At 42.4% G+C, this 26539-nt stretch overlaps 1 protein-coding gene and 1 gene segment (V, D, J or C); both read right to left on the bottom strand.

Moving 5' to 3' along the window:
• Positions 1-4456: 4456 nt before the first annotated feature.
• LOC138119410 (T-cell receptor beta-2 chain C region-like) lies at positions 4457-12546 on the bottom strand. The segment is given in 5 exon segments: positions 4457-4752; positions 6526-6632; positions 7780-7797; positions 8181-8516; positions 12526-12546. Coding segments are annotated over 5 exon segments (492 nt in total).
• Positions 12547-17249: 4703 nt separating this feature from the next.
• LOC138111674 (T cell receptor beta chain MC.7.G5-like) lies at positions 17250-25377 on the bottom strand. Its single transcript, XM_069017857.1, has 5 exons — positions 25313-25377; positions 20966-21301; positions 20565-20582; positions 19318-19424; positions 17250-17544 (listed from the first exon to the last, which is right to left on the bottom strand). The coding sequence occupies exons 1-5, from the start codon at positions 25347-25349 to the stop codon at positions 17518-17520; spliced, it is 525 nt and encodes a 174-aa protein (XP_068873958.1). The 5' UTR covers positions 25350-25377; the 3' UTR covers positions 17250-17517.
• Between the last annotated feature and the right edge of the window lie 1162 nt (positions 25378-26539).

Here is a 26539-nt window from a genome sequence, read left to right as displayed (position 1 = left end):
CAGGATCCCATTCAATTTTCTATATAGGTTAAAACAATCCACACAAGGAGAGCCCAGAAGAATCTGTTGACTGGTCCCAGACAAACCCTTGATATCCATTAGGAAGAACTGCAGTGAGACAGTAGGGACAAGGATTAGAGGCAACCTTTGTTCTCACAGGCATGAGACAGTCAGCAGATACTGGAGGCTTATTTAAGAGAGAAAACCCCAACACATTTTATGTAGTGCCTCTGAGAGATACCTGCTACATGTGTAGAATTCTTTTTGCAACACTTGTACCAAATTAAGAAAGAACCTTTTTGTCATCTGTTGCAAACACTGGCGAATCAGGAAAAATTAATCAGAAAACGAATTCCTGCTTTGCATGCTCCGGTGGGCTTTAGGTGCGTCTGCAGTCAATGTGGTTTGCTGAAAATTAATTTCAATATCCCAGAATTTCCTAGCTTGCTTCCCAGAGAGGGCAGTTCTCAGGTGATGAAAGTAAGTCCCAGCATACAAGGTCTGTTAAGGGAAACCAAGGCAGAGCACATCTGCTCTGCTGCAGGATGCTCTGCGGCTGCCTTCACGTGCTGTGCCACAAGGCTCATGCGCCTATGGGTTTTTGTAAAGCCTTCCTGGCAAATGTATCATCGTGGCCCCCCCCCCCCATCCCCACAATGATACAACCTGGTACAAAAAACAATCCCACCCATGGCTCCACCCCCTGTTTTTGTCAACCAGGAAGGATTGCCATGAGAACCTCTGCTGGTTCAGGCAGACTGTGGTAGACCTAATTTCCTTCGCAGTGGCTATGGTGGGGTTGTGTTTTGGGCTTGTTCTGCAAACACTGTTGACAAGATAGAAATGTTTTTGTTATTGCTGCAATGCTTGCACAGCACTCAAGGGCTTTTCTGCTTCTCATACCAGCATGCTGGCAAGGAGGCTGGTGCTGCATGAGAACTTGGCAGGAGGGACAGCAGCGACAGCTGATCCCAACTGATCCACGGGGTATTCCATATCCTGTGGCATCATTCTCAGTATGTGTAACGGGTGAGAAGGGGGAAGAAGAGGGAAGAGAGGGACATTTGGAGTGATGGTGTTTGTCTTCCCGAGTCACCATGACGTGTGATGGGGCCCTGCCATCCTGGGAATGGCCGAACACCTGCCCGCCCACGGGACGTGGTGAATGAATTCCTTGTTTTGCTTTGCCTCTGTGCACAGTTTTTGCTTTGCCTCTTTAACTGCCTTTACCTCAAGCCACGAGTTGCTCACTTGTGCTTTTGCAATTCTCTCCCCAGTCCTGCTGGTGGGGAGTGAGCGAGCAGCTGAGTGGGGCTTGATCCTGCCTGGGGCTAAACCATGAGAGAACCACAGACCACATCCTTCCTTTGCCATTGCCGTTTCTATGTGATAGTCCAATTACCTCTTAGTGTATCCATTCTCCCTCAATTTATAATCTCAAGATTTTTTGCTTATACTCAAAAAGCTAACACTTGTTTTTCTTTTCTTGCTTGGCTTTAAATGCAGTAATTTTTCACTTGGTAGCATCCTGGCATAGTGTTCATCCTGCTTTCCTTTCCACTCTTTCTCTCTTCTGCCCCCAGGATGACAAACCAACTTCAAGCCCACAGCAACTGGTTTGCAATGTGGGTAATTTGCTTACTACAGGCTGGTGTCTGTCTTGGTAGCTTGGTCTTGCTTGAGAGCATCCTCCCAGGGCTTGTGACTCTCCTGTGAACAGGCTTCATCTAGGAGTAAGAGCAAGCCTTCCTTCTGCAGACTGTCTGAAGGGATGGGAACTGATGGGAACAGGTAACAGGCTACTTTTATCTCCCTCCCTTAAGCATAAGAGGCCCAGTGTTCTCTCACAAAGTGTCAACACATAGTTACCAACCTAACCAAGTACCTGCAGTAAACATGTTTTTCATATTGCTCTTTAATGTCTTAATTTGAGTCTATCTTGATATGATAAATTGACTGTAAAACACAGGACAAAATCCTTCAAAACAAGGTCATTCTACTAGGAAAATCACAAAAAATTTTCTGTTGTTTTCAAATACTCCAGATCTTCTGCATCCAAAGCTGCACAAGCGCTCATCTGCCTTAGTCTGTGTTATTTCTACATGTATGCAGGAAACATTTATGTATAAAATCTATGATTCTGTTCTTCATTAAGTCCTGTGTCAGCTTCCTCTGCATTAACAATTTTTTAACTTGTGGTGGGAGGTAATAATGAGATGTAAAGTGGATGAAAGATCACCAGAAACACTCCCCAGGTGTAGTAATCCTTTAGTTTTATAGTTTATGTTGCACAGAAAAGGTGCCCACAAACACAGTTTTACAGATACACACTCTGGATCCTTTTGCTCCTCCACTACAGATTAGATTTTCCTCCCTGTTTCTCAACTGTATCCTTTTTACCCTGCCTCTAAGTTGTGTCTTTATTTTCATTCCTCCTTTGCTTTTCCTGGTCTTTGTTTTACTTTTTTCTTATTTATCCTAATTTTCCTTTTTACTGTTTTCTTTAAAAGGTCAACACAATTTTATCATACTTCCTCCATTGTTTAGTGCACCTGGAAATCTTTCCTTCTTTTTGTCTAAAACCCTCCCCTTCATTCTCACTAGCTGGTTCTCTTGAAAATTATAAGAGACACAGTGTAATTGCAGAGAAGTGGACTTACATAAATATCACCTGGAAGACCTCACTGAGTCCAAAGCAGTCTCCTGTATGGTTAGAATGAGTGATAACAAATGTGTGCAGAACAGAATTCTGCTTCTTTCCTTGGACCTAAGCATCAGCCCCATCACAAACATCCTCTGTACAAACCACTCTTGAAAATGAGCTTCCTGGACAAAAACTTTCCTTTGAACATACTTCAAACCAAAAGAAAAAAAAAAAAAAGAGGAGATATTATATGAGCCCGGATATGTATCTGCCCATCTTTTAAAGTGCTCTCTTAAAGTGCTCTCTTTGCACAATCACTCCTACAAACGAGGGAGTGTGTGGGAATGAGAATTACATGGCTTGTAGCAAGCTTGGAACAGAACAGGATTGGACTCCTGTGCTTGGTCTCAATTTCCAGCAGCTGAGAGCTATGAATTCAGTGTGGGAACATTCTTCTTATTCCAGAATCTTAAAGGAAGTCTCTGTCACTTACCAAATTTTTTTCTTCCATAGAACTGCTTAGTTGTGTCCATCCTAACAAATGTAGCTTGTCTGCTCCAAAACTCCTATGCCCAAGTTTGTCCTCTGTTCACTTTGACCAAGTTCTGCCATGACCACTCTGAAAGTCTGTGTGTGAGGATGGATCTGGGGGTTTGTCTGACAGCCTTGATAAATGCAGCCATTTTCACCAAATGTCCTAATAACTTATATTCATCTTAATGTGTTTCAGACTGAGCTAGAATTATTTTTTAATATTCCATTCTGCTGTGCTCCAGTCTACTCTAACCTCATAGAATATGAATAATGAGGCATCTTGGGAAAAGAGCCCATCGTCAGAATTGAAAGACTTCTCTCTTTGTTTATCTTTGTCACACTCCCTGAAATGTGCCCCTTCCACAACCTTCTCACGATTCCCACTTGCCAAGAACTTTTCCTTTGGTTTCATCTCCAAAGAAGAAGGGGACACCTTTCTCTAGACCAGGTTGTTCACATCCTGTGAATATAAGAACTTTAGAAGCATTTTTGTAAAAAGTGTTAATCAGGAAACAGTTCTCCTTTTTGTTTGAAGCAACCATGAGACTCTGTAAGTAATTTCTGTAATCATAACACCAATGAAATTTCTTGGTTCAATAGGATATTTTCTCCTGTTCTGAAGTGTTATGAGGAGATTAAAGTAGTGACAAGCACAGAGCAGGAAAAAGAACTCCGTTTCTCAGCATTATACCCATCTGTCCTCTAGCACTAAGATACAGCTTTTCTCTTTCATGACTTAAAAAGAGGTATGCCATATTCCTCTCAAATCTGTCATCAAATTCTTTTGAAACAATGCGTTAAACAAGTCAGGTGACTTTTAATCTATCCACCAAATTTTTCTTCACTTCCACAGTGAGTCTGGTGCCATCGCCAAACTCACCTGAAGAAAAAACAACAGTGAGAGAAAAAACAGCTGCCATGCCTCTCCTGAGAGGATGTAAGAGGATGTCACTTCTCATCTGGCTGAAATTCTGTTTCCTTCTCTCTCACCTTTGAATTATGCATCCATTTTGGCTCAAAATCAGCCCCTGGAGAGGGCAAGCCTCTAAAGCCTGCAGCCCTGCTCCACTTGTTGGTACACAGTGTAAGTGCTGGATGAGTCTCTACTGTTCCCATGACAGGTAAGTTATTCCTAGAAGGATTATCAGTGAATGATCTTTAATGGGAATTCCTTCAGATGCTATTCATCACTGAAAATTGTATAGTAGGACATCATTACTAGTGAAGACCAAATTAAAAAACAACAACTCATGCTTTTTCAAGGGAAAAGGAGCTAAAACTTTATTCCTAAATCAATTTGATGAGTTCTCAGCCTCTGAGCATTACAAAGGTGCTACTTTTAAAGAGATGTTACAATAAAATAGGATACAATATGATATGGAAGTACAGAGAAAACTCAGCAGTGATTACAACAAAGTAAAGACCAGGGGGCAAGAGACAATCACAAGAAAACTATATGCAGAAGTTCTTAGAAGCAGAGACACTTTGCTATGGAAAGATTGAGAACTTGCTGTCTTCCTGCTGATGTGATGAAGAGGGGTCTTCATTTATTCTCTAGATAACTTGACACCAGTCTAATTGAAAACAAAATGGAGTAAAATAATGAGAGTAATAAAATAACAATGATAATAACAACATCAAGGAGCACCAAACAGCAGAAACAAACACAGGAATTGGCTGGATGACCTTGCCCAAAGATTGACCAGCAATGGCTCAATGTTCAAGTGGTAACCAGTCCCAAAAGGTTTCCCTCAAGGCTCTCTACTGGGACCAAAACCATTCAATACTTTCATCAGTGTGTCATTGACCCTGGGATCAAGTGTACCCTCAGCAAGTTCACAGATGACATGAAGCTGTGTGGCCATTGATGTGTCTGAGGGAAGGGATGACATCCCGAGGGACCGGGACAAACTTAGAGACTGGGCCCACGTGAACACTGCAACCACCAGGATCAGTACAGACCGGGGGATGAATGGCTCTAGAGCAGCCCTGTGGAGAAGGAATCTGGGATACTGGTGGATGGAAAGTTGGATGTCAGCCTGCCTTGTGTACTTGCAGCCCAAACGGGCAACCATATCCGGGCCTACACCCAAAACAGTGGGGCTGGCAGGCCTGGGCAAGCGATTCTGCCCCTTTGCTCTGCTCTCAGGTGACCCCCACCAAGGGCACCTGGAGTTCCGTGGCCAGCTCTGGAACACATGGACATGTTAGAGCAGGTCCAGAGGAGGCCCACAAAAATAGCCGTAGGGCTCCAGTGTATGAAGACAGGCTGAGACAACAACTCCTCTTCAGACTGGAGAAGAGAAGCCTCTGGAGAGGCCTGCCTGAGGCCTTTCATTAAATGGGGCAGGGTGGCTTTTACGAAAAACAGAGATGTTTTACCAAGGCCTGCAGTGACAGGGCAAAGGGCACTGCTTTTAAACTAATACGGGGTAACTTCAGATCAAAGGAAGAAATTTGTTCAGGCGAGAGTGGTGAGAGAGTGGAACAGGTTTCTCAGAGAAGTTGTGGATGCCCCATCCCTGGAAGTGTTTACGGCCTGGTTGCATGGGGCTCGAGCAACCTGGTCTAGCAAAAGATGTCCCTGCCCATTTCAGGGTGGAGGTGGAGCTAGATGACCTTTAAAGGTTCTTTCTCACCTGAACCATTCTGTGATTCTATGACTATGATCCAGAAAAGGAGAAATCTACCCCATCCAGTATATCCTTGCAAAAGAACCAAAACTATACCTGAGACTGTCATCATCCTTGCCCTCAACTCTACCGGGTCACTTTTCAAATACATCTCCCTGTTCTGCTTGTAAAAGGGACAAGTGCTGAGGCTTTCACTGCTCTCACTGGGTATATCTTTTAGCCATAGAAAAAACTTACTAATAAAAAGCATTTCCCAGCAGTTAGTTCAATTTATCCCATTTGTTTAGATTGATCCCACTGGTTTTTGTAAGTCTTTGTAAATGTTTGATCAGATTTATCCCCTGTATCACCTCAAAAAACCTGCTTCTTACTTTCACTGCAGGCGTAAGCCCCTTTACAACGGTTACGGAAATGCATGATATATCTGATATTTCCCTTATTTACTTCCTGGAGAATTTGTCCTTAATTCTCATCTTTTTCATGTGCTTAAAGAGGATTGTGAGAAGGAATTTCTCTGCTAGATGGCATTGATTTTATTTGAGTCCTGGAAAAACATTAATAGAAAACCCATCACTTGTGATTTTTCAAGCCAGGCTGCACAAAGCCTGCCAGAGCACATGAAGAACAACCACACCTCTGAGAGCAGGTTTAGCCTGCATCCACTGTTCCTTGACTAGTGAGGAAGCCCAGCCTTCCAGGGGCACTCAGACTTACCTTGGCTGTCCACACCAGACCGCTCACCAAAACTGCATAGACCAAGGCTTTGCCACAGAGGATGAGGTAAGTGAGCTTCAGAGAATTTCCATACCGCAAGTACGACTCTGCAAGTCAAGCACCATTTGTGTATTCAATTAGCATCATCATCATCATCATCATCGTCATCATCATCATCATCACGAGATGCTGGATCTAATGGAGCTTTTCTCAAATGTGAACCCTTGAAATCTTTAGCTAAGCACCATAAAGGAACCAGAGCTGAATGAGTGGCTCTGTTGACACCAGAGAGCAGGGGATGGGACAGAACATAGGGACTCAAAGAACCAAAAGAGAAAGCAAGTCCAGGAAAGACACAGATTGGCTTTATGCTAGCAAAGTGCAGTGTTGCCACACCTACTGATAAACTGGGCTGTTCATCTGAACATTTCCTGTTAGGGATGCAGAATAGGCTGCATCAAAAGATACAAATTTTTTATTTTGTCTCATTATTGTCAGTGGCCTTATGAGTGCTGCTGATACATCAGGGACGTTTTACAAAGCCCAGAATAACTTGGCTTCTAGGACTTTTATTCTTGTCGATTTTTCACTCTTAAGGGGTTGCCGTACTGTTGAGATACCAGCTCAATCTTGGTTCAGCCTTAAGATTCCTGAAGCTTTAAAGAAGTGGGTGACAGACAGGAGTGTGCAAATATGTATACAAAGAGGAGAGAAATGTAATTTGCAATATGGCTGTCCTCCATACGTGACACCAGTGTGGAAGGGGATGTGACTTGTCACGGGAAGTGTTCTGAGTTTGACACCAAGAAATTTTCAGAATATCATATCCTGAATCTTGATGCCAAAATCACTTGGATAAGTAGGGATCATTTCTTTCATGGCTGAACAAGAATATTCCCAACAGAAGTCAGCGTCCAGGAGCAGAGGAGGTGATAAAGAGGAAATTACAGTCTACAGGAAGATTCCATGATTTCTTCTGTTTTTTCAAAATGGAATCATGTGGAAGAGCTAAACCCCAAAACAGAGCTAGATACAATATGCACAAACAGCCCTCCCAAAGAATTTGCTTCTCTTTTTTTTTTTTCTTCTTTAATGTCACATACAAATCACTTAGATGAGAAAGTAGAAGCTATTCATACAGCAGATATCTCCCGCACGTTGTACTTAGTGTCAGGAAAGCTGGAATTAAAATACACACTGATATTTGCCTGAGAGAAGAGGCAAAATTCTCTTTATGTGAGAAGCCACACGTACCTTCTGTGAGTGCACAACCTGAAAGACAAAAATGAACTGAAAGTCATGTTTCTCTTCAAAGCAAACAGAATACAGATTTTAGAAATTTCCATTTACAAAACACTGCCTCATTCATTTTACATCATTAAGTGTTTTATTATACTGTACAATTTACTATACTACAGAGATTTGTCAGTGGAAAGCCTGAGGAGACTACAGATGTTTAATGGCAATGTAGGTACAAAGGCCCAGGAATGTGAAGAGACATATGCTAATACCGACATATTTCGACATGTATTTGTGCACAACAACACCCTGCATGGAAGCTATATATAGATGTGTTTCATATCATAACACATGCTCTTTTGATTAGTGATTTCCATCTTGTACAGCATGGGGAGGGGGGGTCTTTCTTTACTCACCAGCATCGCCATAGATAAATTTTTGCGCTGATTGCGTTGTTCCATTCTGAAAAAAATTGGCAACACACTCAAAGCGATTCAAAGGGTTGAACCATTCCCAGGCTGGCATCCTCAGTCGGCTGGTCAGTGAGTAGGTACTCCCATTCCGTGTGGAGGACTCATCTGTCCCCACCCCTTCGGTCCTTTTCACACCATTCACCCTCCAGAAAAGAGTCAGGTGGTCAGGGTAGAAACCAGAGGCCAGGCACACCAGTGTGGCCTTGCTCTTCTGCTGGATCTCCTGCTTTGATGGGGAAAAGATGGCCACAGCTGGAGGTGTGATTTCATCGTTCTTCCCTGAAACACAGAGCAACATGGCCCAGAGCCTCCATCACGCGATGCAATCAGAAACCTCTGAAAATGGTCCTGAGTTTGTGCCGTGTTACTCCTGAAAGACCTGGCCTTTTAGCAGCTGTCTATTGGACAATTAATGTCTATTGGATATCAGACACCAGGACACTGGAAGCATTTGTTTTCACTCGTTACACAGAAACACAAAGGGTCTGGCCACAGAAATGCACAAGCCTAAGAATTTCTTGTATTGCCTCTGTCAGAAGAGTAGACAGCTGGAAAGGAGCTGAGCAAACAGGTGGGCAGGAACGTCCCCAGTTTTGCTGTAAGGCCTGTACTTGCAATACTGTATTAATAGATAGGAGTCTCTTCAGTAGGCTGAGGTACATTCCTGGAGATGGAGTTAAGACGTGGTGGTCATTGCAGCGTTCAGAATTATACTGTCATGGGATACCCTACTTGGCCCCCCATCTAAGAGATGACTTGGAAGGAAGGAAGGAAAGAGCTGATCTTTCTCACTGTCTGAAGTCAAGAACACTTGAAGCAGGTAATATGAATCTGCCAGGGACAGGTTTTGCCTTTTATTTAACTTGCAATCCACTTCTAAGAATATTAAACATCTCTTTATGTAATTTATTATTTAGGTGATCCTAGGTACAAGAAGCCTTGATCCTAGGCTACCCACTCTCCCAAAATGATGCAGGACTCTACACACTCACAAAGCAACAGTTGTTCCCTGTCTTAGAGTGATTAATACCTACTTGTAAGACTAATGAGAACAGACTTCAGTCAAAAGGATGTACAAGACAGCAATGAGAAATTACTCAGAAGCCAAGCAGTGACCCTAAAAGCCAGGGATTTTTCCATGTACTATTTTAGAGTGCCTTTTTTGCTCATCTAGCATGAGAAACCCATGAGATCTGTAGACTGCTGCTGGAAAAAGAAATGCAGAGAAAAGTATGGAGCCAAAGAGAAAATTATTACTCCAGGTTGGTTTTTTGTATGAAGGCACTATACATTGTAGCTGTTCTTCCTGATCACTCTCTCCTTTGCAGAGGAAGAGAGCTAGCAGAATTCGCAGAAATTAATATCTTGCATGGATCTTGTCCCCTAAGCCCTCATGTTTACATTCAAATGTTGCCTCAATTGTGACCACCGGTGCTCACTCTGCAAAGATCCCTGGGCTGCCTCTGTGTGGGCTTGTACAGACTTTAGATGACCTAGATGTTAATAGAGAGAACTCCCTAGAAGGTTTAGCACTGCTCTGCTTTCCTTCCAGTGGGTACAAAGAGAAGTTGATCGCTTCTACTTCTCCCTTCTAGTACTTGGCATTATGATTTCTTTTCCTATTCAGAAGTATTTCTGACAGATTCTTCTGCTCCTAGCCTAAACAGCTAATGAGTGAAGAGATGGAAACAGGTAGGAAGACACAAAAGAAAAGGAGAGGTTTAAAAGACTAAAGAAAGAAAGAAACAAACAAACAAAAAAAGGAGGGGAAGGTAGGTGAAAAAGGGAAACAGAAAGAAAGAATGATAAAACTACTGAAACTACTGGAAAGACAAAGAAAACCAGAAAATGAGCATGCTTGAAATGGAATAAGGAGACTGGTAAAAGCAAGAACTGGAAGGAAAAGTCTGATCAGCAGCCCATTTTGTTTTGGTCTTCCACACTGCTCATGGTAGACACTGACACAAAGCTTGATCACTTCCACGCATAAACTCATGCATTCCCTGTCATACAGTTTTCACCCAGCTGAGAGAAAAGTACCACAGTTCCTCCATTCCCATCATGGCAAGGTCAGTTTCATAATTTCTTGTTATCTTTCCCTGCTCCTTTTATTTTTAAATCATCTATGTATATGCTACATATCATTAATGCAAGGGAAAATTTCAAGCGTTCTCCTCACGGAACACTTGGGTTAAGAACAGCTCCTTACCTATAACTGTGAGCACAGTGCCGACTCCAAAGTTAAGCTGCAGGTTTGCACAGCTGTACAAAGTCAGGCTATAACGCACAGTGTCATTATGCTCTTCCTGCCAGCCACATTGTTCCTTAAAATGGTACTGTTTAAAGGATCAGGCACCACTGAGTATTTCTGCAGTTTGCTATCAGATGGGGCAGTAGCAGATGGAAAAGGTTACTTTGCCCTGTGATTCCAACCTGCCTTGATATAGGTGATGGTAAATCCTTTGCTGGGATGGGAGAAAAAGGAGAAAGCAAATGGGGACAAGGAAAAAGAATATGGGAGAAAAGTATGCTGAGAGAAAAAGAATACAGTCCTTGCTGAGCAGTAGAAGTTGTGAGAAGGATTGTTAGCAGAAGCAAGCACCCCAAAGCAACTTTAGACAGCCTGCCAACCATCTATGGAGAGGCAAGCAAAGTGCCTTACTTTTTCCCTCCCTGATTACTCTTTCCCTCCCTGATTCAGCACACTGGAGAATCCCGACTCTACCTCCAAAATGCTGCTTTGGATCATTACACAGATGAACTGCAAAAACCTGCAGACCAGAGAAGCGTTTTTCATTCCCAACCTCTATAGTGTTTTCTTGGAGAATGGGAGGAAACAAAATTATTTATTCCCTTCTCCCTTTGTGAAGTTCCCATAAATGAAAGACAAAGGCTGCAGACACAAGGACCTCAACATTTGTGCCTCCAAATCCTACACTTCTGAAATAGCACATCTCATTTAATAAGTAACCAGTAAAGCATTAATCCTGCTCTCATGGCTGTATGAAAAATTATCATTATTCAGCTTTTAATTAAGAATGTTCTTGTCCCCTAAACCAGTATCACATAGATCACAGAGATCTGACTTTGGACTTACCTATGACCGTAAGTTTTGTCCCACTCCCAAAGGACAGTCTATTATTATTCACACCGTTTTGCAGCTGCAGAAAAACCTCTCCTCTACTCCCAGTCCTCTGAGCCAAGCCTGTGGACTAACCCTCCCCTCATGTGGTACCAGCAAGAGAAGAAACACAATGTACATTTATCTCAGGTCTCCTAAAAAACAGGTCTGTAAGGGAACACCAGCAAATCTGTGTGTCTGAACAGGTGAGATCAACATCAGAAATACCCTGTCCAGAGCCCTTTTGCTTCAGGCTTAGGTGAATCACTTGCTGGAGCTTCCACCATTTCTTTAGAGGATATTTACCTATTTATCTAGGTGTCACATTAGAACATTAGAAAATATTTCCCATATACAGACATTCCCTCAGAGCTTCTTCTCTTTGAAATGAATCATATATTCTTTTTCTGTGCTTTTCAGTGGCTGTTTAGCAACTGTTCTGAAATGGTAAGGCCATTGTCCTTTGTGATCTTTGTATGAGCCTGTTTAGTGAAAAGAAACTGGGTCTGCTGTGGAGAGCTACTTTCTATAACAACAAGGACTTAAACAGCTGCAGAGACATTTTAGTATTGCCTATTATATAGCTGAGTATTTATTTGTGCTGTTTTATCATCCCAAAATGCTAGCACACTGGTTTTCCCAGTTATCTGAGATAACACATGCTGTAACTTACCCTGGGAAGATAATCCAAGGTAATTTAGGCTTGTGTCATCTTGATTTTGTTTTCTAGACCCCTTCAAAGTGGAACTGTAAGTCAGTTCTTTGCAGACAGATAGACAGCTTTTCACTGACTTGTCCTTAATCATCTGTAGCCCCAGCAGAACCAGCATTATAGAGAATAGATATACTTTTGGAGAATTCTTGCATGTTCACTCATTAAGACAACATTTTTTTCTGTCATGCATACGTTATTTATCCCACTCCTTATCTTAATTCTTTCTATGGGCAGCTTTTTCTTTACTGAAAATGCATTCATTCAGTTCTTCAAAATGAAAGGTGTGTCCCTACCTAGAGGACTCAACTTATTCTATTCTCTGAATTAGACAGGGTGGCTAGCACACCAGGAGAATGCCAGTTTAATAATGAAAGGGAGGATAATAATGAAATTCTCAAATGGGAAGACATAGCATTTGAAGTGAATTACAAGAGAAAACAGAAATTTCTTACCCATTACTGTAAGTTTTGTGCCACTGCCGAAAAGCATATCAGCACTACGCACAGTGACAAAGTGATGTATCATATGTTAAGAGAAGGGATGCACTTGAGCTGGCTTACTATGAGCAGAAGCTTAAGAAATCACTACTGTATTTGAAATTCCAGAAACCATTCAATCTCTGTGTGAGGTGATTTGCCTTTGGCAGTGAACTAAAACAAATCCCTTTGTTTTCCCTTCCATGGCAGGCCAGCTGTCTTGAACATTCTTTCAGGATCCCATTCAATTTTCTATATAGGTTAAAACAATCCACACAAGGAGAGCCCAGAAGAATCTGTTGACTGGTCCCAGACAAACCCTTGATATCCATTAGGAAGAACTGCAGTGAGACAGTAGGGACAAGGATTAGAGGCAACCTTTGTTCTCACAGGCATGAGACAGTCAGCAGATACTGGAGGCTTATTTAAGAGAAAACCCCAACACATTTTATGTAGTGCCTCTGAGAGATACCTGCTACATGTGTAGAATTCTTTTTGCAACACTTGTACCAAATTAAGAAAGAACCTTTTTGTCATCTGTTGCAAACACTGGCGAATCAGGAAAAATTAATCAGAAAACGAATTCCTGCTTTGCATGCTCTGATGGGCTTTAGGTGCGTCTGCAGTCAATGTGGTTTGCTGAAAATTAATTTCAATATCCCAGAATTTCCTAGCTTGCTTCCCAGAGAAAGCAGTTCTCAGGTGATGAAAGTAAGTCCCAGCATACAAGGTCTGTTAAGGGAAACCAAGGCAGAGCACATCTGCTCTGCTGCAGGATGCTCTGCGGCTGCTTTCACGTGCTGTGCCACAAGGCTCATGCGCCTATGGGTTTTTGTAAAGCCTTCCTGGCAAATGTATCATCGTGGATTCCCCTGTCCCCACAATGATACAGCCTCCTACAAAAACAATCCCACCCATGGCTCCACCCCCTGTTTTTGTCAACCAGGAAGGATTGCCATGAGAACCTCTGCTGGTTCAGGCAGACTGTGGTAGACCTAATTTCCTTCGCAGTGGCTATGGTGGGGTTGTGTTTTGGGCTTGTTCTGCAAACACTGTTGACAAGATAGAAATGTTTTTGTTATTGCTGCAATGCTTGCACAGCACTCAAGGGCTTTTCTGCTTCTCATACCAGCATGCTGGCAAGGAGGCTGGTGCTGCATGAGAACTTGGCAGGAGGGACAGCAGCGACAGCTGATCCCAACTGATCCACGGGGTATTCCATATCCTGTGGCATCATTCTCAGTATGTGTAACGGGTGAGAAGGGGGAAGAAGAGGGAAGAGAGGGACATTTGGAGTGATGGTGTTTGTCTTCCCGAGTCACCATGACGTGTGATGGGGCCCTGCCATCCTGGGAATGGCCGAACACCTGCCCGCCCATGGGACGTGGTGAATGAATTCCTTGTTTTGCTTTGCCTCTGTGCACAGTTTTTGCTTTGCCTCTTTAACTGCCTTTACCTCAAGCCACGAGTTGCTCACTTGTGCTTTTGCAATTCTCTCCCCAGTCCTGCTGGTGGGGAGTGAGCGAGCAGCTGAGTGGGGCTTGATCCTGCCTGGGGCTAAACCATGAGAGAACCACAGACCACATCCTTCCTTTGCCATTGCCGTTTCTATGTGATAGTCCAATTACCTCTTAGTGTATCCATTCTCCCTCAATTTATAATCTCAAGATTTTTTGCTTATACTCAAAAAGCTAACACTTGTTTTTCTTTTCTTGCTTGGCTTTAAATGCAGTAATTTTTCACTTGGTAGCATCCTGGCATAGTGTTCATCCTGCTTTCCTTTCCACTCTTTCTCTCTTCTGCCCCCAGGATGACAAACCAACTTCAAGCCCACAGCAACTGGTTTGCAATGTGGGTAATTTGCTTACTACAGGCTGGTGTCTGTCTTGGTAGCTTGGTCTTGCTTGAGAGCATCCTCCCAGGGCTTGTGACTCTCCTGTGAAAAGGCTTCATCTAGGAGTAAGAGCAAGCCTTCCTTCTGCAGACTGTCTGAAGGGATGGGAACTGATGGGAACAGGTAACAGGCTACTTTTATCTCCCTCCCTTAAGCATAAGAGGCCCAGTGTTCTCTCACAAAGTGTCAACACATAGTTACCAACCTAACCAAGTACCTGCAGTAAACATGTTTTTCATATTGCTCTTTAATGTCTTAATTTGAGTCTATCTTGATATGATAAATTGACTGTAAAACACAGGACAAAATCCTTCAAAACAAGGTCATTCTACTAGGAAAATCACAAAAAATTTTCTGTTGTTTTCAAATACTCCAGATCTTCTGCATCCAAAGCTGCACAAGCGCTCATCTGCCTTAGTCTGTGTTATTTCTACATGTATGCAGGAAACATTTATGTATAAAATCTATGACTCTGTTCTTCATTTAGTCCTGTGTCAGCTTCCTCTGCATTAACAATTTTTTAACTTGTGGTGGGAGGTAATAATGAGATGTAAAGTGGATGAAAGATCACCAGAAACACTCCCCAGGTGTAGTAATCCTTTAGTTTTATAGTTTATGTTGCACAGAAAAGGTGCCCACAAACACAGTTTTACAGATACACACTCTGGATCCTTTTGCTCCTCCACTACAGATTAGATTTTCCTCCCTGTTTCTCAACTGTATGGTTTTTACCCTGCCTCTAAGTTGTGTCTTTATTTTCATTCCTCCTTTGCTTTTCCTGGTCTTTGTTTTACTTTTTTCTTATTTATCCTAATTTTCCTTTTTACTGTTTTCTTTAAAAGGTCAACACAATTTTATCATACTTCCTCCATTGTTTAGTGCACCTGGAAATCTTTCCTTCTTTTTGTCTAAAACCCTCCCCTTCATTCTCACTAGCTGGTTCTCTTGAAAATTATAAGAGACACAGTGTAATTGCAGAGAAGTGGACTTACATAAATATCACCTGGAAGACCTCACTGAGTCCAAAGCAGTCTCCTGTATGGTTAGAATGAGTGATAACAAATGTGTGCAGAACAGAATTCTGCTTCTTTCCTTGGACCTAAGCATCAGCCCCATCACAAACATCCTCTGTACAAACCACTCTTGAAAATGAGCTTCCTGGACAAAAACTTTCCTTTGAACATACTTCAAACCAAAAGAAAAAAAAAAAGAGGAGATATTATATGAGCCCAGATATGTATCTGCCCATCTTTTAAAGTGCTCTCTTAAAGTGCTCTCTTTGCACAATCACTCCTACAAACGAGGGAGTGTGTGGGAATGAGAATTACATGGCTTGTAGCAAGCTTGGAACAGAACAGGATTGGACTCCTGTGCTTGGTCTCAATTTCCAGCAGCTGAGAGCTATGAATTCAGTGTGGGAACATTCTTCTTATTCCAGAATCTTAAAGGAAGTCTCTGTCACTTACCAAATTCTTTTCTTCCATAGAACTGCTTAGTTGTGTCCATCCTAACAAATGTAGCTTGTCTGCTCCAAAACTCCTATGCCCAAGTTTGTCCTCTGTTCACTTTGACCAAGTTCTGCCATGACCACTCTGAAAGTCTGTGTGTGAGGATGGATCTGGGGGTTTGTCTGACAGCCTTGATAAATGCAGCCATTTTCACCAAATGTCCTAATAACTTATATTCATCTTAATGTGTTTCAGACTGAGCTAGAATTATTTTTTAATATTCCATTCTGCTGTGCTCCAGTCTACTCTAACCTCATAGAATATGAATAATGAGGCATCTTGGGAAAAGAGCCCATCGTCAGAATTGAAAGACTTCTCTCTTTGTTTATCTTTGTCACACTCCCTGAAATGTGCCCCTTCCACAACCTTCTCATGATTCCCACTTGCCAAGAACTGTTCCTTTGGTTTCATCTCCAAAGAAGAAGGGGACACCTTTCTCTAGACCAGGTTGTTCACATCCTGTGAATATAAGAACTTTAGAAGCATTTTTGTAAAAAGTGTTAATCAGGAAACAGTTCTCCTTTTTTTTGAAGCAACCATGAGACTCCGTAAGTAATTTCTGTAATCATAACACCAATGAAATTTCTTGGTTCAATAGGATATTTTCTCCTGTTCTGAAGTGTTATGAGGAGATTAAAGTAGTGACAAGCACAGAGCAGGAAAAAGAACTCCATTTCTCAGCATTATACCCATCTGTCCTCTAGCACTAAGATACAGCTTTTCTCTTTAATGACTTAAAAAAAGGTATGCCATATTCCTCTCAAATCTGTCATCAAATTCTTTTGAAACAATGCATTAAATTCATTAAACAATGCATTAAACAAGTCAGGTGACTTTTAATCTATCCACCAAATTTTTCTTCATTTCCACAGTGAGTCTGGTGCCATCGCCAAGCTCACCTGAAGAAAAAACAACAGTGAGAGAAAAAGCAGCTGCCATGCCTCTCCTGAGAGGATGTAAGAGGATGTCACTTCTCATCTGGCTGAAATTCTGTTTCCTTCTCTCTCACCTTTGAATTATGCATCCATTTTGGCTCAAAATCAGCCCCTGGAGAGGGCAAGCCTCTAAAGCCTGCAGCCCTGCTCCACTTGTTGGTACACAGTGTAAGTGCTGGATGAGTCTCTACTGTTCCCATGACAGGTAAGTTATTCCTAGAAGGATTATCAGTGAATGATCTTTAATGGGAATTCCTTCAGATGCTATTCATCACTGAAAATTGTATAGTAGGACATCATTACTAGTGAAGACCAAATTAAAAAACAACAACTCATGCTTTTTCAAGGGAAAAGGAGCTAAAACTTTATTCCTAAATCAATTTGATGAGTTCTCAGCCTCTGAGCATTACAAAGGTGCTACTTTTAAAGAGATGTTACAATAGAATGGGATACAATATGATATGGAAGTACAGAGAAAACTCAGCAGTGATTACAACAAAGTAAAGACCAGGGGGCAAGAGACAATCACAAGAAAACTATATGCAGAAGTTCTTAGAAGCAGAGACACTTTGCTATGGAAAGATTGAGAACTTGCTGTCTTCCTGCTGATGTGATGAAGAGGGCTCTCCATTTATTCTCTAGATAACTTGACACCAGTCTAATTGAAAACAAAATGGAATAAAATAATGAGAGTAATAAAATATCAATGATAATAACAACATCAAGGAGCACCAAACAGCAGAAACAAACACAGGGATTGGCTGGATGACCTTGCCCAAAGATTGACCAGCAATGGCTCAATGTTCAAGTGGTAACCAGTCCCAAAAGGTTTCCCTCAAGGCTCTCTACTGGGACCAAAACCATTCAATACTTTCATCAGTGTGTCATTGACCCTGGGATCAAGTGTACCCTCAGCAAGTTCACAGATGACATGAAGCTGTGTGGCCATTGATGTGTCTGAGGGAAGGGATGACATCCCGAGGGACCGGGACAAACTTAGAGACTGGGCCCACGTGAACACTGCAACCACCAGGATCAGTACAGACCGGGGGATGAATGGCTCTAGAGCAGCCCTGTGGAGAAGGAATCTGGGATACTGGTGGATGGAAAGTTGGATGTCAGCCTGCCTCGTGTACTTGCAGCCCAAACGGGCAACCATATCCGGGCCTACATCCAAAACAGTGGGGCTGGCAGGCCTGGGCAAGCGATTCTGCCCCTTTGCTCTGCTCTCAGGTGACCCCCACCAAGGGCACCTGGAGTTCCGTGGCCAGCTCTGGAACACATGGACATGTTAGAGCAGGTCCAGAGGAGGCCCACAAAAATAGCCGTAGGGCTCCAGTGTATGAAGACAGGCTGAGACAACAACTCCTCTTCAGACTGGAGAAGAGAAGCCTCTGGAGAGGCCTGCCTGAGGCCTTTCATTAAATGGGGCAGGGTGGCTTTTACGAAAAACAGAGATGTTTTACCAAGGCCTGCAGTGACAGGGCAAAGGGCACTGCTTTTAAACTAATACGGGGTAACTTCAGATCAAAGGAAGAAATTTGTTCAGGCGAGAGTGGTGAGAGAATGGAACAGGTTTCTCAGAGAAGTTGTGGATGCCCCATCCCTGGAAGTGTTTACGGCCTGGTTGCATGGGGCTCGAGCAACCTGGTCTAGCAAAAGATGTCCCTGCCCATTTCAGGGTGGAGGTGGAGCTAGATGACCTTTAAAGGTTCTTTCTCACCTGAACCATTCTGTGATTCTATGACTATGATCCAGAAAAGGAGAAATCTACCCCATCCAGTATATCCTTGCAAAAGAACCAAAACTATACCTGAGACTGTCATCATCCTTGCCCTCAACTCTACCGGGTCACTTTTCAAATACATCTCCCTGTTCTGCTTGTAAAAGGGACAAGTGCTGAGGCTTTCACTGCTCTCACTGGGTATATCTTTTAGCCATAGAAAAAACTTACTAATAAAAAGCATTTCCCAGCAGTTAGTTCAATTTATCCCATTTGTTCAGATTGATCCCACTGGTTTTTGTAAGTCTTTGTAAATGTTTGATCAGATTTATCCCCTGTATCACCTCAAAAAACCTGCTTCTTACTTTCACTGCAGGCGTAAGCCCCTTTACAACGGTTACGGAAATGCATGATATATCTGATATTTCCCTTATTTACTTCCTGGAGAATTTGTCCTTAATTCTCATCTTTTTCATGTGCTTAAAGAGGATTGTGAGAAGGAATTTCTCTGCTAGATGGCATTGATTTTATTTGAGTCCTGGAAAAACAGTAATAGAAAACCCATCACTTGTGATTTTTCAAGCCAGGCTGCACAAAGCCTGCCAGAGCACATGAAGAACAACCACACCTCTGAGAGCAGGTTTAGCCTGCATCCACTGTTCCTTGACTAGTGAGGAAGCCCAGCCTTCCAGGGGCACTCGGACTTACCTTGGCTGTCCACACCAGACCGCTCACCAAAACTGCATAGACCAAGGCTTTGCCACAGAGGATGAGGTAAGTGAGCTTCAGAGAATTTCCATACCGCAAGTACGACTCTGCAAGTCAAGCACCATTTGTGTATTCAATTAGCATCATCACCATCATCATCATCATCATCATCATCACGAGATGCTGGATCTAATGGAGCTTTTCTCAAATGTGAACCCTTGAAATCTTTAGCTAAGCACCATAAAGGAACCAGAGCTGAATGAGTGGCTCTGTTGACACCAGAGAGCAGGGGATGGGACAGAACATAGGGACTCAAAGAACCAAAAGAGAAAGCAAGTCCAGGAAAGACACAGATTGGCTTTATGCTAGCAAAGTGCGGTGTTGCCACACCTACTGATAAACTGGGCTGTTCATCTGAACATTCCTGTTAGGGATGCAGAATAGGCTGCATCAAAAGATACAAATTTTTTATTTTGTCTCATTATTGTCAGTGGCCTTATGAGTGCTGCTGATACATCAGGGACGTTTTACAAAGCCCAGAATAACTTGGCTTCTAGGACTTTTATTCTTGTCGATTTTTCACTCTTAAGGGGTTGCCGTACTGTTGAGATACCAGCTCAATCTTGGTTCAGCCTTAAGATTCCTGAAGCTTTAAAGAAGTGGGTGACAGACAGGAGTGTGCAAATATGTATACAAAGAGGAGAGAAATGTAATTTGCAATATGGCTGTCCTCCATACGTGACACCAGTGTGGAAGGGGATGTGACTTGTCACGGGAAGAGTTCTGAGTTTGACACCAAGAAATTTTCAGAATATCATATCCTGAATCTTGATGCCAAAATCACTTGGATAAGTAGGGATCATTTCTTTCATGGCTGAACAAGAATATTCCCAACAGAAGTCAGCGTCCAGGAGCAGAGGAGGTGATAAAGAGGAAATTACAGTCTACAGGAAGATTCCATGATTTCTTCTGTTTTTTCAAAATGGAATCATGTGGAAGAGCTAAACCCCAAAACAGAGCTAGATACAATATGCACAAACAGCCCTCCCAAAGAATTTGCTTCTCTTTTTTTTTTTTCTTCTTTAATGTCACATACAAATCACTTAGATGAGAAAGTAGAAGCTATTCATACAGCAGATATCTCCCGCACGTTGTACTTAGTGTCAGGAAAGCTGGAATTAAAATACACACTGATATTTGCCTGAGAGAAGAGGCAAAATTCTCTTTATGTGAGAAGCCACACGTACCTTCTGTGAGTGCACAACCTGAAAGACAAAAATGAACTGGAAGTCATGTTTCTCTTCAAAGCAAACAGAATACAGATTTTAGAAATTTCCATTTACAAAACACTGCCTCATTCATTTTACATCATTAAGTGTTTTATTATACTGTACAATTTACTATACTACAGAGATTTGTCAGTGGAAAGCCTGAGGAGACTACAGATGTTTAATGGCAATGTAGGTACAAAGGCCCAGGAATGTGAAGAGACATATGCTAATACCGACATATTTCGACATGTATTTGTGCACAACAACACCCTGCATGGAAGCTATATATAGATGTGTTTCATATCATAACACATGCTCTTTTGATTAGTGATTTCCATCTTGTACAGCATGGGGAGGGGGGGTCTTTCTTTACTCACCAGCATCGCCATAGATAAATTTTTGCGCTGATTGCGTTGTTCCATTCTGAAAAAAATTGGCAACACACTCAAAGCGATTCAAAGGGTTGAACCATTCCCAGGCTGGCATCCTCAGTCGGCTGGTCAGTGAGTAGGTACTCCCATTCCGTGTGGAGGACTCATCTGTCCCCACCCCTTCGGTCCTTTTCACACCATTCACCCTCCAGACCAGAGTCAGGTGGTCAGGGTAGAAACCAGAGGCCAGGCACACCAGTGTGGCCTTGCTCTTCTGCTGGATCTCCTGCTTTGATGGGGAAAAGATGGCCACAGCTGGAGGTGTGATTTCATCGTTCTTCCCTGAAACACAGAGCAACATGGCCCAGAGCCTCCATCACGCGATGCAATCAGAAACCTCTGAAAATGGTCCTGAGTTTGTGCCGTGTTACTCCTGAAAGACCTGGCCTTTTAGCAGCTGTCTATTGGACAATTAATGTCTATTGGATATCAGACACCAGGACACTGGAAGCATTTGTTTTCACTCGTTACACAGAAACACAAAGGGTCTGGCCACAGAAATGCACAAGCCTAAGAATTTCTTGTATTGCCTCTGTCAGAAGAGTAGACAGCTGGAAAGGAGCTGAGCAAACAGGTGGGCAGGAACGTCCCCAGTTTTGCTGTAAGGCCTGTACTTGCAATACTGTATTAATAGATAGGAGTCTCTTCAGTAGGCTGAGGTACATTCCTGGAGATGGAGTTAAGACGTGGTGGTCATTGCAGCGTTCAGAATTATACTGTCATGGGATACCCTACTTGGCCCCCCATCTAAGAGATGACTTGGAAGGAAGGAAGGAAAGAGCTGATCTTTCTCACTGTCTGAAGTCAAGAACACTTGAAGCAGGTAATATGAATCTGCCAGGGACAGGTTCTGCCTTTTATCTTAACTTACAATCCACTTCTAAGAATATTAAACATCTCTTTATGTAATTTATTATTTAGGTGATCCTAGGTACAAGAAGCCTTGATCCTAGGCTACCCACTCTCCCAAAATGATGCAGGACTCTACACACTCACAAAGCAACAGTTGTTCCCTGTCTTAGAGTGATTAATACCTACTTGTAAGACTAATGAGAACAGACTTCAGTCAAAAGGATGTACAAGACAGCAATGAGAAATTACTCAGAAGCCAAGCAGTGACCCTAAAAGCCAGGGATTTTTCCATGTACTATTTTAGAGTGCCTTTTTTGCTCATCTAGCATGAGAAACCCATGAGATCTGTAGACTGCTGCTGGAAAAAGAAATGCAGAGAAAAGTATGGAGCCAAAGAGAAAATTATTACTCCAGGTTGGTTTTTTGTATGAAGGCACTATACATTGTAGCTGTTCTTCCTGATCACTCTCTCCTTTGCAGAGGAAGAGAGCTAGCAGAATTCGCAGAAATTAATATCTTGCATGGATCTTGTCCCCTAAGCCCTCATGTTTACATTCAAATGTTGCCTCAATTGTGACCACCGGTGCTCACTCTGCAAAGATCCCTGGGCTGCCTCTGTGTGGGCTTGTACAGACTTTAGATGACCTAGATGTTAATAGAGAGAACTCCCTAGAAGGTTTAGCACTGCTCTGCTTTCCTTCCAGTGGGTACAAAGAGAAGTTGATCGCTTCTACTTCTCCCTTCTAGTACTTGGCATTATGATTTCTTTTCCTATTCAGAAGTATTTCTGACAGATTCTTCTGCTCCTAGCCTAAACAGCTAATGAGTGAAGAGATGGAAACAGGTAGGAAGACACAAAAGAAAAGGAGAGGTTTAAAAGACTAAAGAAAGAAAGAAACAAACAAACAAAAAAAGGAGGGGAAGGTAGGTGAAAAAGGGAGACAGAAAGAAAGAATGATAAAACTACTGAAACTACTGGAAAGACAAAGAAAACCAGAAAATGAGCATGCTTGAAATGGAATAAGGAGACTGGTAAAAGCAGGAACTGGAAGGAAAAGTCTGATCAGCAGCCCATTTTGTTTTGGTCTTCCACACTGCTCATGGTAGACACTGACACAAAGCTTGATCACTTCCACGCATAAACTCATGCATTCCCTGTCATACAGTTTTCACCCAGCTGAGAGAAAAGTACCACAGTTCCTCCATTCCCATCATGGCAAGGTCAGTTTCATAATTTCTTGTTATCTTTCCCTGCTCCTTTTATTTTTAAATCATCTATGTATATGCTACATATCATTAATGCAAGGGAAAATTTCAAGCGTTCTCCTCACGGAACACTTGGGTTAAGAACAGCTCCTTACCTATAACTGTGAGCACAGTGCCGACTCCAAAGTTAAGCTGCAGGTTTGCACAGCTGTACAAAGTCAGGCTATAACGCACAGTGTCATTATGCTCTTCCTGCCAGCCACATTGTTCCTTAAAATGGTACTGTTTAAAGGATCAGGCACCACTGAGTATTTCTGCAGTTTGCTATCAGATGGGGCAGTAGCAGATGGAAAAGGTTACTTTGCCCTGTGATTCCAACCTGCCTTGATATAGGTGATGGTAAATCCTTTGCTGGGATGGGAGAAAAAGGAGAAAGCAAATGGGGACAAGGAAAAAGAATATGGGAGAAAAGTATGCTGAGAGAAAAAGAATACAGTCCTTGCTGAGCAGTAGAAGTTGTGAGAAGGATTGTTAGCAGAAGCAAGCACCCCAAAGCAACTTTAGACAGCCTGCCAACCATCTATGGAGAGGCAAGCAAAGTGCCTTACTTTTTCCCTCCCTGATTACTCTTTCCCTCCCTGATTCAGCACACTGGAGAATCCCGACTCTACCTCCAAAATGCTGCTTTGGATCATTACACAGATGAACTGCAAAAACCTGCAGACCAGAGAAGCGTTTTTCATTCCCAACCTCTATAGTGTTTTCTTGGAGAATGGGAGGAAACAAAATTATTTATTCCCTTCTCCCTTTGTGAAGTTCCCAGAAACGAAAGACAAAGGCTGCAGACACAAGGACCTCAACATTTGTGCCTCCAAATCCTACACTTCTGAAATAGCACATCTCATTTAATAAGTAACCAGTAAAGCATTAATCCTGCTCTCATGGCTGTATGAAAAATTATCATTTTTCAGCTTTTAATTAAGAATGTTCTTGTCCCCTAAACCAGTATCACATAGATCACAGAGATCTGACTTTGGACTTACCTATGACCGTAAGTTTTGTCCCACTCCCAAAGGACGGTATATTATTATTCACACCGTTTTGCAGCTGCAGAAAAACCTCTCCTCTACTCCCAGTCCTCTGAGCCAAGCCTGTGGACTAACCCTCCCCTCATGTGGTACCAGCAAGAGAAGAAACACAATGTACATTTATCTCAGGTCTCCTAAAAAACAGGTCTGTAAGGGAACACCAGCAAATCTGTGTGTCTGAACAGGTGAGATCAACATCAGAAATACCCTGTCCAGAGCCCTTTTGCTTCAGGCTTGGGTGAATCACTTGCTGGAGCTTCCACCATTTCTTTAGAGGATATTTACCTATTTATCTAGGTGTCACATTAGAACATTAGAAAATATTTCCCATATACAGACATTTCCTCAGAGCTTCTTCTCTTTGAAATGAATCATATATTCTTTTTCTGTGCTTTTCAGTGGCTGTTTAGCAACTGTTCTGAAATGGTAAGGCCATTGTCCTTTGTGATCTTTGTATGAGCCTGTTTAGTGAAAAGAAACTGGGTCTGCTGTGGAGAGCTACTTTCTATAACAACAAGGACTTAAACAGCTGCAGAGACATTTTAGTATTGCCTATTATATAGCTGAGTATTTATTTGTGCTGTTTTATCATCCCAAAATGCTAGCACACTGGTTTTCCCAGTTATCTGAGATAACACATGCTGTAACTTACCCTGGGAAGATGATCCAAGGTAATTTAGGCTTGTGTCATCTTGATTTTGTTTTCTAGACCCCTTCAAAGTGGAACTGTAAGTCAGTTCTTTGCAGACAGATAGACAGCTTTTCACTGACTTGTCCTTAATCATCTGTAGCCCCAGCAGAACCAGCATTATAGAGAATAGATATACTTTTGGAGAATTCTTGCATGTTCACTCATTAAGACAACATTTTTTTCTGTCATGCATACGTTATTTATCCCACTCCTTATCTTAATTCTTTCTATGGGCAGCTTTTTCTTTACTGAAAATGCATTCATTCAGTTCTTCAAAATGAAAGGTGTGTCCCTACCTAGAGGACTCAACTTATTCTATTCTCTGAATTAGACAGGGTGGCTAGCACACCAGGAGAATGCCAGTTTAATAATGAAAGGGAGGATAATAATGAAATTCTCAAATGGGAAGACATAGCATTTGAAGTGAATTGCAAGAGAAAACAGAAAGTTTCTTACCCATTACTGTAAGTTTTGTGCCACTGCCGAAAACCATATCAGCCCTACTCACAGTGACAAAGTGATGTATCATATGTTAAGAGAAGGGATGCACTTGAGCTGGCTTACTATGAGCAGAAGCTTAAGAAATCACTACTGTATTTGAAATTCCAGAAATCATTCAATCTCTGTGTGAGGTGATTTGCCTTTGGCAGTGAACTAAAACAAATCCCTTTGTTTTCCCTTCCATGGCAGGCCTTGAACATTCTTTCAGGATCCCATTCAATTTTCTATATAGGTTAAAACAATCCACACAAGGAGAGCCCAGAAGAATCTGTTGACTGGTCCCAGACAAACCCTTGATATCCATTAGGAAGAACTGCAGTGAGACAGTAGGGACAAGGATTAGAGGCAACCTTTGTTCTCACAGGCATGAGACAGTCAGCAGATACTGGAGGCTTATTTAAGAGAGAAAACCCCAACACATTTTACGTAGTGCCTCTGAGAGATACCTGCTACATGTGTAGAATTCTTTTTGCAACACTTGTACCAAATTAAGAAAGAACCTTTTTGTCATCTGTTGCAAACACTGGCGAATCAGGAAAAATTAATCAGAAAACGAATTCCTGCTTTGCATGCTCCGGTGGGCTTTAGGTGCGTCTGCAGTCAATGTGGTTTGCTGAAAATTAATTTCAATATCCCAGAATTTCCTAGATTGCTTCCCAGAGAGGGCAGTTCTCAGGTGATGAAAGTAAGTCCCAGCATACAAGGTCTGTTAAGGGAAACCAAGGCAGAGCACATCTGCTCTGCTGCAGGATGCTCTGCGGCTGCCTTCACGTGCTGTGCCACAAGGCTCATGCGCCTATGGGTTTTTGTAAAGCCTTCCTGGCAAATGTATCATCGTGGCCCCCCCCCCATCCCCACAATGATACAACCTGGTACAAAAAACAATCCCACCCATGGCTCCACCCCCTGTTTTTGTCAACCAGGAAGGATTGCCATGAGAACCTCTGCTGGTTCAGGCAGACTGTGGTAGACCTAATTTCCTTCGCAGTGGCTATGGTGGGGTTGTGTTTTGGGCTTGTTCTGCAAACACTGTTGACAAGATAGAAATGTTTTTGTTATTGCTGCAATGCTTGCACAGCACTCAAGGACTTTTCTGCTTCTCATACCAGCATGCTGGCAAGGAGGCTGGTGCTGCATGAGAACTTGGCAGGAGGGACAGCAGCGACAGCTGATCCCAACTGA

This window comes from Aphelocoma coerulescens, chromosome 1 (assembly GCF_041296385.1).
Source record: "Aphelocoma coerulescens isolate FSJ_1873_10779 chromosome 1, UR_Acoe_1.0, whole genome shotgun sequence".
In the NCBI taxonomy this organism is placed as follows: Eukaryota; Metazoa; Chordata; class Aves; order Passeriformes; family Corvidae; genus Aphelocoma; species Aphelocoma coerulescens.
Note: the sequence above shows the minus strand (reverse complement) of the source record. Positions and strands in the feature narration are given on the sequence as shown.

Bases quoted from the DNA above. Each gene is read 5' to 3' on its own strand.
- LOC138111674 (XM_069017857.1), bottom strand. From the start codon at position 25,349: ATGGTTTTCGGCAGTGGCACAAAACTTACAGTAATGG. The intron at 21,302-25,312 runs GTAAGAAACTTT...TCTGTGTTTCAG, and splicing joins CACAAAACTTACAGTAATGG to GGAAGAACGATGAAATCACA. The intron at 17,545-19,317 runs GTAAGTCCGAGT...GTTTTCAATTAG, and splicing joins GTCTGGTGTGGACAGCCAAG to ACTGGTGTCAAGTTATCTAG.